At 38.6% G+C, this 13,739-nt stretch overlaps 1 protein-coding gene across 2 annotated transcripts in view; it reads right to left on the bottom strand.

Annotated features, from left to right (window-relative positions):
- The window catches only part of FNDC1 (fibronectin type III domain containing 1), a 150,041-nt gene that overhangs the window by 24,728 nt on the left and 111,574 nt on the right, over nucleotides 1-13,739 (bottom strand). For both annotated transcript variants that reach the window (XM_075267680.1, XM_075267681.1), the window contains exons 8-11: nucleotides 8,641-11,139; nucleotides 6,145-6,263; nucleotides 917-1,028; nucleotides 393-776 (exon numbers count right to left, since the gene is read on the bottom strand). In XM_075267680.1, coding sequence (XP_075123781.1) covers nucleotides 393-776; nucleotides 917-1,028; nucleotides 6,145-6,263; nucleotides 8,641-11,139 — 3,114 coding nt within the window. The remainder of the gene's footprint in view (nucleotides 1-392; nucleotides 777-916; nucleotides 1,029-6,144; nucleotides 6,264-8,640; nucleotides 11,140-13,739) is intronic.

The raw sequence follows: 13,739 nt of genomic DNA, 5'->3' as shown, positions 1-13,739 counted from the left end.
TTGTTGGACCACTAAGGCCTCTGCATTGGATCAGTGGTGGATTGAAGGGATGAGTATTGCTTTTATTTGTTATTTTAGAACATTTGCTGATGATGATAATTTATATATTTGTTTAGAATCCCAATATCCAATTTATGCAGAAAAAATATTGAGCATCAATTACCTTTAGAACCAATGTGAGCTTACAATACTGTACATTCATATCACATGCGGTTTAATACACCACTAGAAAGCCGACAGTGCGCTTTCCCATTCTGTGCCCCCAGTAAAGAGCTATCGGTGCCGATTCTGACTGACTGTCAGAAACGCCCTTCTGACAGTGAAGAGCTACGATATCGGCACACAACGGGAAAGCCGATAGTGAATAAAAAAATGTCTCATTTGTTTTTTACCTTCCGTGTAGCAGTCAGGCTTGTCATCAGCTCCCATTATCATATTGCCTTCCTCATCATATTGTGCAAAAGAGCCAGGTGCACAGGTAGGAATAAATGGCTCTTCAGTAGTTGGTTCCAAAGTAGTTGGTTCTGGTGTAGTAGTAGTAGTTGTTGGAGGAAGGGTTGTTGTAGTTGTTGTTGTTGTTGTCGTTGTCGTAGTTGGAGTGGTTGTCATCCTTGTGGTGGTAGGTCTTGTTGTTCTTGCCACTTCAAGACCTCTTAGAGGTCTACCTCCAAGGCTCAGAACTGGTCTATCTTGAGCGCTTGCCACTGGTTTACTGAACCTTCCATGTCCAAAGAGTGGTAATCCATCAGGGCTGACCACTGGGGTGCCATTTAAATCTGTCAAAAAGAAATGTCATGAATTTACAAATTATACATAAATGTTAATGTAGAAACTAAAAAAGCATTCTCACACAAGGCTTGGTTCTATCATGAGCTCCCTTTCCTTTTATTGATGGTATTTTGAGTCTAGAACTTACCAATAATGGTTCGGCCGTCTCCTCCCAACTTTATGCGAAGTGGCTTTCCTTGAGAGTCCTGAAGATATCGTCCTTCAGTGTTAAGAATCACTCCTCGGTTTAAGTCTACAACCTGAAATTGACATAGATGAACAATAAATTAAAAAGGAATCAATATCTATACCTGTAGCTTGATAGTACACAAGACAACAGGACAGGACTTAGGGAAACTAGAAGCTTGGGCAGAAAAATGGCAGATGAGTTTTAATGTGGATAAATGTAAATTTATAGCATCTGAGCCTTGGAAAGAAATGTTACAAATATGTATTAAATAAGAAGACACTGGGTAGGATTACTGCTGAAAAAGACTTGAGGATATTAGTGAACAGTAAGCTTAATATTAGCAATCAGTGCCAGGCAGCTGCTGCCAAAGCAAATAAATTCATAGGCTGTGGAGAAGAGATGCTCGAGAAGGATATGATTTTGCTTCTATACTAATCACTGGTCAGGCCACATATAGAATAGATTAAGATTAGAAAACATTAGATGATAAGGACAGGTTACCAAACTTGGGGTTGTTCAGTTTGGAGAAAAGATAGCTTAGGAGCGACCTGACTGTGAAGTTAAATATATCAATGGACAGTTCCAGTTCCAGTGATCTCTTTATACCAAGGCCTTTAACAACAACAAGGGGGCATCCTCTAGGTCTACAGGGAAAAAGATTTCATTATAGTAATAGGTGGGGAGTCACAGTAAGAGCAGTGAGAATATGATACTGCCACAAATTTTGGATATTCTTTCCTGGAATTTTTTGTGATAGGAGGTTGATCCAGGGACTTAGTCCTATTGCTAGATTTGGAGTTGGGAAGAAATTGGCATCAACCTCCTACGGTTTATAGTTTTCCGTTGGATCAACTCGGTTTATAGGTTGGACTTGATTGACTTGTGTCTTTAAACAACTCTATTTATTATATTATATTGGGGCATATAACTTTAAATCTACTCATTCAATTCAGTGTGAAGTTAAACTTTGCTACATCAAAACATCAAAACATGGGGGGCAACATGGTGGCTCAGTGGTTAGCACGGCAGCCCTGCAGCGCTGGAGTCCTGGGTTTGAATCCCGCCAGTAACAACATCTGCAAGGCATTTGTATGTTCTCCCCACGTTTGCGTGGATTTCCTCCCATTCTACAAAGACATACTGATAGGAAAGAAATATACATTGTGATCCCTATATGGGGCTCCCAATCTACAAAAAAACATCAAAACATAATTTGAATGTCACTTAAATGTATTTTACATTTTGACTATTACTGACATCCTTTATGAGCATATTAAAAGAATCCTTTTGCATGATACCAAATTTTGGGCAGTTTGTTATGAATCAGAGGATATTTTTTCTAATTCACAATTAGAACAATATAACGCACATAAAAAAACGCCTAAAACCCTTATTGTTGTTTCTCTAATTCACTCTGGACTTGACTACTGTAAGTCCCTCATAATCGGTTTTCCCTCACTAAACTCTTCTCTCTATGACCTGAATATGGTAGTCAAGCTCATCTATCAATTTAACCCATTCCTGACATTCGCTGTAATAGTAATAGTTTTTGAAAATTTGGGGATTTTTGTTAAGGGGTTAAAATGTAAATAAAACTACGGTATATAAATTTGATATTGCCAGAATTGTATCAAAATATAGAATACAGGTGGCATGTCATTTTGGCTGCAGCGTACACACCTTAAAAACAAAGCCTTAAAGAAAGTAGCACAAATGTACAGTTTTTTTTTCCAGCGCCCCAGTACATTGTACAGAATAATACATGATACCAATTATTAAGCCTTAAAATGGCTTCGTAAACAGAAAATAAAAAAGCTAAGGGGTTTGGAAGATGGGGGAGTCAAAAATGAAAATTGTCACCATTAAGAAGGGGTTAAACGCTGCATTAATGTACATGATGTTCATGGTACAGCATCTCTCTACATTGCTCCCCCATCTCCGCCCAACCAATGCTCTCTATTCAGGCAATGACCTAAAACTAATATCCTCTATTATCAAAACCTCCCACTCACTGCTCCAAAACTTCTCCTGGGTTGTACCACTTCTCTAGAATGCTCTACCTTGGACAATGAGATTAACTTCCAATTTCTACAGTTTTCCGCACATCCTAAAGACACATCTTTTCAGGTAGGCCTATCACATTTCCCAATCTAAAAACCTTTATATTTATGCTCTCTAAAACTAACCTTCATCTGCTCATGCCCCCCTTCCCCCACCCACACATTATTTTACTGGAGTATAACCCTGTATGCCCAGGCAGATTGGATCTTTCCATAAATGCCACTGGCTTGTGACTAGCTGATACAGCTTTATTTATTTTGAATTTTATTAAAATAAAAATGTATTTAAATATAGTAACGTTTTACATAAAAAATGGCTGGTCCACTCTATAAACCCTTTTATCGCATGTCACCCCCTCTACCTCATAGATTGTAAGCTCTTGCAAGCAGGGCCCTCACTCCTATTGTGTGAATTGATTTATTACACTGCAATGTCTCATGTTGTCTGTACATGAACCTCATGATTTGTAAAGGTCTGTGAAATATGTTGCTGCTATATAAATGACATGTAATTATTATTATTATTATTATTATTATTATTAATAATAATAATAATAATAATAATAATAATGATATATCCAGAAATGTTTCACTAAAAAGAAAAATCGGATTGGATACGATTTATCAAAAACTACATGCTGCAGTGATGCTACCAGAGGCATAACTTGAAGCTCCTGGGTGGCAATGCAAGATATGTAACGCAGCCCCACTTACCATGTGTTATGTATGATGTTGGTGTCCCCTGATTGCTACCTCTGCACCCCCCCCCTTCCCTATAGCTATGCCACTGACTACTTAGCAATTATAAATATGATAATCCTAGTTTTGACTTTAATATGATTTTTATAAAATATTCTAAAGTGCATTAGATGATGAGAAAATGTGAACCTTTACAAAAGGTATACAATATGCATTTATATAAATGAATAAAAGAAAATTTAGGATCCAGTGGAAAAGTTTGCAATGTGCTAAAAACATAAATGCTCCTTTGGTGTTTTGCCCAAACAGCATCACTTCCGGAGTCCATGTTTAGAAGCTTCTACATAATCCTATTCACGAGAATGTGGCTGCATTGCAATTTTCAGTATAGTGCTTAGTCATGAATGGTGATGTGTTAGCCAAAGGGGCTGTTACCAATCATACAATGATAACATATGCTACCAATGTGCCATCAATGCCTTTGGTATGAAAATTCCTGGAAACAGAAACTTGTAATACAATTCAAGACTGATGAGGCATCGAATTATGAGATAAAAGTTCATACCGTACATATGCATTTACTTTTCCTTCTCTTTAAAATGATGTAAAAGAATTTGCCCATTTCCGTTTGTTACATTTGTTATAAAAAACAGAAACGTATTATTATAAAATAATATTTAATATTAATATTAAATATTATAATATTATTTTATTATAAATATTGTATTAATATTAAATGTAATATTTAGTAGTTAAAAGGAAAACTTGAGTAAAGCTTGAAGCCTTACGCTAGGTTCACACCTGCATTCTACTTTCCGTTCTGTGCTTTCCGTCTTCTGCATGCCAGAAGACGGAAAGCACAGACCGGGTCCGGCCGTGAGCAGCGGTGAGCGTTTCATGCTCTCCGCCGTGAAACCGGATTTTTTAATCCGGACACAGAGTACTGCATGTCCGACTCTGTGTCCGGATTAAAAAACCTGGTTTTGCGGTGGAGAGCGCAAAACGCTCACCGCCGCTCACGGCCGGACATCTCTCTCACCCATTCAAATGAATGGGTGAGAAAGACTCCTGCAGGTTTCCGTCTCCTGCTCTGTTTTATGCAGGAAACGGAAACCTGCACAACGGAGAGGGCAACGCAGATGTGAACGAGCCCTTATCAGAAATAAATTACATCAGTGTTTTTACACTGTTATTTCTGTTACTATATATTGAGAGTACAATAAAAAAAAAATTCTATTGCATACATAGGACATATTCCCAAAGCACCTTAAAAATATTACTCACATCCATTTAGAAAAGGTATTTAAGCCTTTAGGGCCAGTTCATACATTGGCAAATGAAGAGGAATACCTCTACATTTTCTAGCAGTGGGATGCCCGCAGCAGAATGCCAGTGCAGAGTATCAGCATTCCATCACAGCTTTCCATCACGGCGTTATCAAGCTGCAACTCAATGGCTGAATCAACCAAAGCATCTGCCGCAACATCAAGCAGGACACAGAAAGTACAGCAAAATGTGCTCCATCATTCTGTCCCTCATACTCAGTTGCAGCAGGATCACCTTAACCTGTACTGATGTGAACAAAGTACTTGGGCTTAGTAGAACGTTTCCTATTTAGCTGCTTATAATCTCTGTGTCTCTCTCTATTCTGCTCCTGGTGACTCCTCCCTTTTGCCTCACAAAAGACTTCTATTTTGAGATATAATTCAGCAGATATTTATATTTACATGCACTATTGATTTATACATAAAGATCATTAAAATGTTAGGGGGCATTCACACTACCGTTGTTAGTCTTGCATGCACAACTTTATCTTCCACTACAAAAGTAAACAAAAATGACGGAAGATAGCTTCCATCATGTTGTGTACATTAGTGTCAATGGGAATGGCCATAGAATCGGTCAGTGACCATTCCCTGCAACAGCTTAATGTCCATTGCTGTCATCCTATGACAGAAGACAGCAACGGACATTAACAACTGTTGTGTGACTGTCCCCTTAGTGAACATATAAGCATTTATCATGTATATGTTGATAGCTAGTCAATCCTAATAAATGGGCTCTGAATGACTTAGCACTCAATGGTAGACTTGTATAATGGCTGGGCACATGCTTACACACTGTTCCATTCAAATTCCTCCTAATTGTAGTCATGTGACTGGGATCAACCATTCCAGCCATTATTGGGGGACAGAAGGTCCCCACTGATCTAGCATGTATCTTCTATCCAATAGCTGGGTAACCAATACTTAAGGCTTGGACATTTTTGTCCTCCAGGTTCTTAGACAACCATACCATTTTGTGCACATTGTGAAGTTTATAATGAGACTTGTCACTAAATACATAAATAAGTGGGCCTTAAATTGGGCCATGATTGTATCAGTACTATTCATCCTGAGTATAAATTTATAAAGAAGGTTGCCCTACCCACTTTGTTCCTTCAGGACCATAAATCATTCTCTGTCCATTAAAGCTCCCAGTGTTTGAAGACGGTGTGTTCCCATTAGAACTAAACCTTGAAGGCAGATTTGGTGTTCCGCCATTACCTGGAAAATAGGCACAATAATTTCATAATATATACATAAGGAAAAAAATTACAGTCATGAAATTTTGATTAACTAAAGAAATTCCCCCTTCACGCACACTTACACTAATACACTCCCTGTGAGCCATTACCACAGGCTGGTAAACTCACTCTTGGTATCTAAAGAAGTTGAATTGGAATGTATTGTACATTTTAGTTAAAAAAAAAAAAAACACTTTTCTAATTCATTTACAAATTCACAGATTGAAAATAAAATGTTACATTTGTAAAGTTCTGCGCATACTTACCCAGAAACACATTTCTAGCTATGTACTGTATGAACATAAACCTCCCCTTTAAATGGTTACATTGGCAGATGCTAAGGACTGGTCCAGTTATGCTTGCATGCTGTGCCTCAAGTAAAACTAGCTGTTGCTGTATTAGCAGAGGTGTTCTCAGCAATGTCATTACCTACAACCATTATATGGTTAAATGATATTTATCCGATTCTAAAAGATATTACATTATATTCGTAACTATTGCTACTACTGTATGTGATGTACTAACCTGATTCCTGAAAGATTTGATCTCCTAACACTAATTAGATGACATTACCATTAAAAGAACATTGTAAAAATAAATTCATTCAAAAAGATCACAGAAATTCTTCAGTTAAAGGGGTTTTCCAGAGAAAATCTTTTTTTATTAGTGCTAGTAATGAGGAAGGGATGAACTTAGTCCTGAAACGCGTAGCTGCTCCTACATGACATAGTTCAGTCTACCAGTTATGCTGTAACTTTTTATCAAGATGAAATAAAGGCTATATTTTACATTTATCTGTGAATGCATGTGGATCCTTCCTGTGGACGCTGGATTTTACCTTTTCTTTCCTTACATATGTATGCCCTATCTTTAGGATAGTTCATAAATACATCAGTGATGGAGCCCCAGACCCAGGACAGAACAGTACATAGGGGCTTTGCTTAGTGTTGAAACTCAGCCCCATTTACTTAATTGGTACTGGCCTGCTGTTGTGCAACGTGACTGATGAATGTAATGTCATTGGCACAGGGAAGAGACCACATTGCAGCCTTTTCAAACACCTCATCTGTGGATAACCTGGGTGTTAAACCCTCACCAATCACAAATATCCTACAGATAAGTTATCAATCACTAAGATCCATAAAACCCATTTAACCCCTGTGTCCTGAAAGAAAATTCTATAGCTATAGACTGATAGTTTATTGAGGTTCATCTCCGGTTTATTTTTATCCATAATATCTAGATTAAGCAGTCAGTCGTCTTGTACTTTAAATCATTTTTCTACTTCAGATGTTACATCTTTGAACAATATGCTATCTGTCCATCCTGCTGCCACATGTTTTGCCTTTCATGGCAGGGTTTCCAACTGGAATTTTTCAGTAGAATAATTCTTGCACACACAGCAAGGGTTTCCCAGGAATGTCTATGCCCATCTGACTATAACATGTGTATCTGTATGCTACAATGACCAAACTATATCTCAACCATATACCAAGCCACTAAAGGCAGTCCAACATGGGACTAGAACTTCCTTCCAATTGAAGCGTTTTCTCCATTAAACATATCCTTTCACTCTCATATTGTAAACACTTACACATATATCATCATTACTTTCAGACATATAAGCTTTCATTCAATTCCAACAACTTCTTCTTGGTGTGCATGGATCGGATGTTTTTCAATGAGTGTACAAAGAAAATGTATCAGATATAGTAAGTAGAGATGAGCGAGTAGTACTCGATCGAGTAGGTGTTCGATCGAATACTACGGTATTCGAAATACTCGTATTCGATTAAGTACTACTACCTGTTCGAAGTTAAGATTCGATGCAGAACCAGCGTTGATTGGCAGAATGCTATACATTGCCAATCAACGCTGGTTCTTCTCTGACCTTTAGAAGTCTTCTCCCTGCACAGCTTCCCTGCGTCCTCTTCCGGCTCTGAATTCACTCTGCCAGGCATCGGGCCTGGGCAGAGCTGACTGCGCATGTCCGCTTGTAGTGCGGGTATGCGCAGTCGGCTCTGCCCAGGCCCGATGCCTAGCAGAGTGAATTCAAGGCCAGAAGAGGACGCGGGGATGCTGCGCAGGGAGAAGAATCCAGCCCGACCCTCACTCATGGACTTGGTAAGTAGAATTTGATCGAATGTTGCGTACCCCTGAAACTAGCATTCCTCCCCCCATAGACTATAATGGGGTTCGAAACCCATTCAAACAGTCGAACAGTGTGCGGCTGTTCGAATCGGATTTCGAACCCCGAACATTTTAGTGTTCGCTCATCTCTAATAGTAAGAACTGTGAGTATATAAATATACAGGATGTACTTAAAATGATGTAGGTATAAGGAAAGGGTTTGTTACCTTGTCTTTGGACGGGTCTTGTAAATTGCCTTCGTGATGGAGATCCTAATCTTGAATTAAGCATTCTTTGTCGTAGTATTGAAGGATGATAGGTTGGAGACTCAGTGCGTGCAGGTGTTGTAGTTGGTGGATTTGTAGTTCTATGAACTGATGATCTGCCATATTGTAGGTGACGAGATATTGATGGAAGTAGACGGTAAGGTGAAGCTCTGGTGGTGCTGTGAGGTCGACTTGTTGTTGGAGAGACAGTTGTAGTTGCTTTCCTTAGTAAAGCATATCGGGGAGAGTTTGAATAAGATGAAGAAACGGGGGAAGACTTATGACTATTTTCTTTTAAGGTAGGGGGAGCATGTAATGCCTCTTCATCATCCAGCTTTGTTATAGATGTTTCCAGAGACTGTCTGTTATTATTACCATTCCCATTTCTATATCTGTTTTTAAGGTAACGGATATTAGAATATGAAGACAATCTTGTCTTTGCAGGCAGTGTGGGATTTTCCACTTTTTCAGGTGAAGGCTGTTTTGAAGGTTCCTCTCTTGTGTCTACAGTTGAAATATCAGACTTTGCTGAGTATGCAGGAACATGAACTTTGCTCAATTTTTTTTCATTCTCTTGCATGATACTTCCTGGGGTCCTATACATCGGTCTTGATTTTGAATTATGCATTGTTCTAGAAAGAGAAAGAGACTCTCTGCCAGGTGTAGAAATTTTTGACCGGTGTTGACTATCGTTGTCTTCCTCTGTATCAAAATTATCATGTGATTGCACCAAAGATTCATGAGATTCTGTTGTTGGTTTAGAGTAGAGAGCTAAATTAGAACTTTTTTTTTCTTCAGGATTGCCTACATGTTCTTTGTAAGAATTACTTTTCTTTTCACTATAGGAAAGTGAGGGAACAGATGGCATTTCATCTCCTTTAGATGTTGATGTTATTACTCCTGGCCGAGACTCAGATTTTATACCAACCGTGTTCTTTTTGACTGGCATATTTTGAGTTCCTGGCTTTTGCTTGGATATTGCAGGTATCTTCTTGTCAACTTTCTTGGATATTTGACTAGCAGAAGTAATTTCTTCTGAATTTTTTATGTCTATCTCTTGGTTTGACCTGGATTTGGAAGGCAGTTCAGATGAACCTAAGAGATGATCTTCTTTCCTAGCAGACATATCTAGTAATTTTCCTTGATCACTATTCTTTGCAACCTTAGGAGTTATAGTGGTTGGCATAACTGTAGTTGATGTAGTAGTTTGAGTAGTTGTCTCTGGCTGAAACCTTATTTTCCCATTAGACGTTATTTTGGTTCCAACATTGTTTTTGACCTGAGAACTTCTTCTTCTGTAGTAATCTAGTAGAGATACAGCAGATCTTCCAGACAATGATGGGGTGTTTTGCTGTTTTTTGGACAAGTCTTCATTTTTATGGGTGGTTACTATGTTTGGTCTATTTATCTTACTTGGTAATTTCGCTTCAGTAGTAGTTGTAGTAGGAACTGTAGTAGTCATAGTAGTTGTAGTAGTAGTAGTAGTAGTGGTGGTTGCAGTAGTTGGAGGAACAGTTGTTGTAGAAATTGCTCTTACAGCACCTCTTACTGCTGTCTGTTTTCTAGTTGTTTGACCTGAATTTTTTAAGGAGCTATGACCATTGAAATTTTTAGTTTTGGAGTCAAGCATGTCTGTATCTGAGTCCTTGCGAAATTTATTGGCAGAATCATGAGTAGTTAAGGATGTCTCCTTATTCACAGGGAGAGAAGAAAATACTTGACCTATATCACCTTTAGGAGATGGAAGTGGACTAGAGTGTTCTTTATCACTTTCTTCCCTTTCTTCTTCATTCTCACTTAACTGAGTATAAGGAGTCTTATGGTGTGTAGGCAATTTTGCTAAATTAGTAGATGGGATGACAGAAGGCTTCCTTCTATTATTTACAGGTGTTGGCCTTTTTCTTGCCGGATCAGATATTTGTACAGTAGATTTGCTTTGTCCTAGATCATGAATGCTATCTTCATGTCCATTATGTTTTCTTTGCAAGTCGTCAATCTCTGCATTCACAATCTCTCTGCTTTCATTAGATATTTCTTTGTTAATCTTAGAAATATGTTCCTCTTCTTTGGTGTCTTTGTTATCTGACTCAACATTTTCTGAATCCTCAGTTTCATTGTCATCTATTACTACTGTAGGTGCAGGTCTACGTTCAATTATTCTGCGTCCAACATTTAATGAATTTGGCCTTATCAGTCTCCTGCCATTGTTCGAGTTAAAACGATTATTTAACATTGGACGAATTGGTCTTCTCGGGCTTGGTGTTGAAATTATAGGTATTAATGTTGTGGTTTCCATGTCGTCAGTCTCTTCAGCAGAATTAGAGTTGACTTCTTGCTTTCTAGAATTGGTCTTAGGGAAAGATTCTTCTTCAGAAGAAATTACATTATCAGGATTTTTTTCTCTTGTAGAAATTGCCTCTCTATGTGACTGATGATAAAGATTCTTCCCTGAAGAAGAACCTACAAAAGCACAGACATTTTAGTAATATTTTATATCGATAAGCACTTTCATAAAATTAGAATTTTTTGATTAATCAAGAAAGGAAAAGTTGCATTAAAATAGAAAATAGAAAATATCTATAAACAAACAAATCTAGCAAATGAAAGAAAATGAAAGACAATGTAATAGAATATAGACCAGGAGTCTCAAACTCAATGTACCCGGGGGCCGCTAGAGGTAGAGTCTGGGTGAGGCATCAGGTTTTCCCAAAAAATTTTTTTTCTAAAAGTCGCCATATTCTGACAGCTGTAACTTTTTTATACTTCCGTGTACAGGGATACATAGGGAGTCTTTTTTTTGCGGGGCGGGGTGTACTTTTTAGTTCTACCATTTTGGGGAATTGCTATTGCTTTGATCATTTTTGATTCAAATTTTTATCAGAGGCAAAACAGTTTTTGACTTTATTCTCCCACTACAGTGTTTACTGTACAGGAAAAATATTTATATAGATTTGTAGAGCAGGCTTTTTCAGATACGGTGATACCTAACAGTATTTCACAGTATTCAACTACACTGCAGACCAGCCAGGGAACCTTTACAAGGCTCCCGGATGTCATGCCAACGTGATGTCGGCGATCACCGGCAAAATGGCCTAGGTGCCTGAGGGGTTAATGCCTCCGATCGGTGCAGGCACTAGGCATTAGTGCTGGGTGTCTCCTGTGATGGTAGACACCCAGCAGCTATTGCGGCCGCCTGACTCCCCGGTGGCCGCTATAGTTAAACACTCGGCGCCCACCGGGGGCTGCAAACTATCGTCCCGAGGGCCACAGTTGAGTTTGAGACCCCTGATATAGACAAGACAGTTATGATAAATAGATCTTAAAGGAAAAAATGGTCTTATTATCATATTATCATAACATATATCATTATCATAAATCTAGAACAGTTTAAGATATGAAAACATCCTACAAAACAATGTAATCTGCTTAGCAAGGGTAACTAGTAATTAGTAACAAAGATAACTAGTCTCCTGCAACTTTTAGCCCAAGACATGAAAATGGCAAATGTTGCGAGTGGCAGCTTGCAGACTACAATGTGTGCAATGTAATGGCACAAATTTGAAGTCTATCTCATAACTACAAGCTGATGGGCAACATTATTCTTGAAGGAACTAATAAGTAAGATCTAAAGAACTGACATTTTAACGGTGACCTGCACCCGCTGAAGCATATCGCCATATTATAGATACTTCTTAGAGATCATGAGAGATTCACATTAAAGAGCATCTATTACAATATATTATAATGGAATAATTGAATTAAATCATGGCTTGGATTAGCTAATTTTGAGGAAGTCTTACGAGCAAACAAGTACAGTCCTATGAAAAAGTTTGGGCACCCCTATTAATCTTAATCATTTTTAGTTCTAAATATTTTGGTGTTTGCAGCAGCCATTTCAGTTTGATATATCTAATAACTGATGGACACAGTAATATTTCAGGATTGAAATGAGGTTTATTGTACTAACAGAAAATGTGCAATATGCATTAAACCAAAATTTGACCTGTGCAAAAGTATGGGCACCTCAACAGAAAAGTGACATTAATATTTAGTAGATCCTCCTTTTGCAAAGATAACAGCCTCTAGTCGCTTCCTGTAGATTTTATTCAGTTCCTGGATCCTGGATGAAGGTATTTTGGACCATTCCACTTTACAAAACGATTTAAGTTCAGTTAAGTTTGATGGTCGCCGGGCATGGACAGCCCGCTTCAAATCATCCCATAGATGTTCAATGATATTCAGGTCTGGGGACTGGGATGGCCATTCCAGAACATTGTAATTGTTCCTCTGCATGCATGCCTGAGTCGATTTGGAGCGGTGTTTTGGATCATTGTCTTGCTGAAATATCCATCCCCGGCGTAACTTCAACTTCGTCACTGATTCTTGAACATTATTCTCAAGAATCTGCTGATACTGAGTGGAATCCATGCGACCCTCAACTTTAACAAGATTCCCGGTACCGGCATTGGCCACACAGCCCCAAAGCATGATGGAACCTCCACCAAATTTTACAGTGGGTAGCAAGTGTTTTTCTTGGAATGCTGTTTTTATGGACTCCATGCATAACGCCTTTTTGTATGACCAAACAACTCAATCTTGATTCATCAGTCCAAAGGACCTTCTTCCAAAATGAAGTTGGCTTGTCCAAATGTGCTTTTGCATACCTCAGGCGACTCTGTTTGTGGCGTGCTTGCAGAAACGGCTTCTTTCTCATCACTCTCCCATACAGCTTCTCCTTGTGCAAAGTGCGCTGTATTGTTGACCGATGCACAGTGAAACCATCTGCAGCAAGATGACGCTGCAGCTCTTTGGAGGTGGTCTGTGGATTGTCCTTGACTGTTCTCACCATTCTTCTTCTCTGCCTTTCTGATATTTTTCTTGGCCTGCCACTTCTGGGCTTAACAAGAACTGTCCCTGTGGTCTTCCATTTCCTTACTATGTTCCTCACAGTGGAAACTGACAGGTTAAATCTCTGAGACAACTTTTTGTATCCTTCCCCTGAACAACTATGTTGAACAATCTTTGTTTTCAGATCATTCGAGAACGGACTGTCCATGCTC

Source organism: Leptodactylus fuscus, chromosome 3 (genome assembly GCF_031893055.1).
Source record: "Leptodactylus fuscus isolate aLepFus1 chromosome 3, aLepFus1.hap2, whole genome shotgun sequence".
Lineage (NCBI taxonomy): Eukaryota > Metazoa > Chordata > Amphibia > Anura > Leptodactylidae > Leptodactylus > Leptodactylus fuscus.
This window is presented reverse-complemented; position numbering and strand designations above follow the sequence as displayed.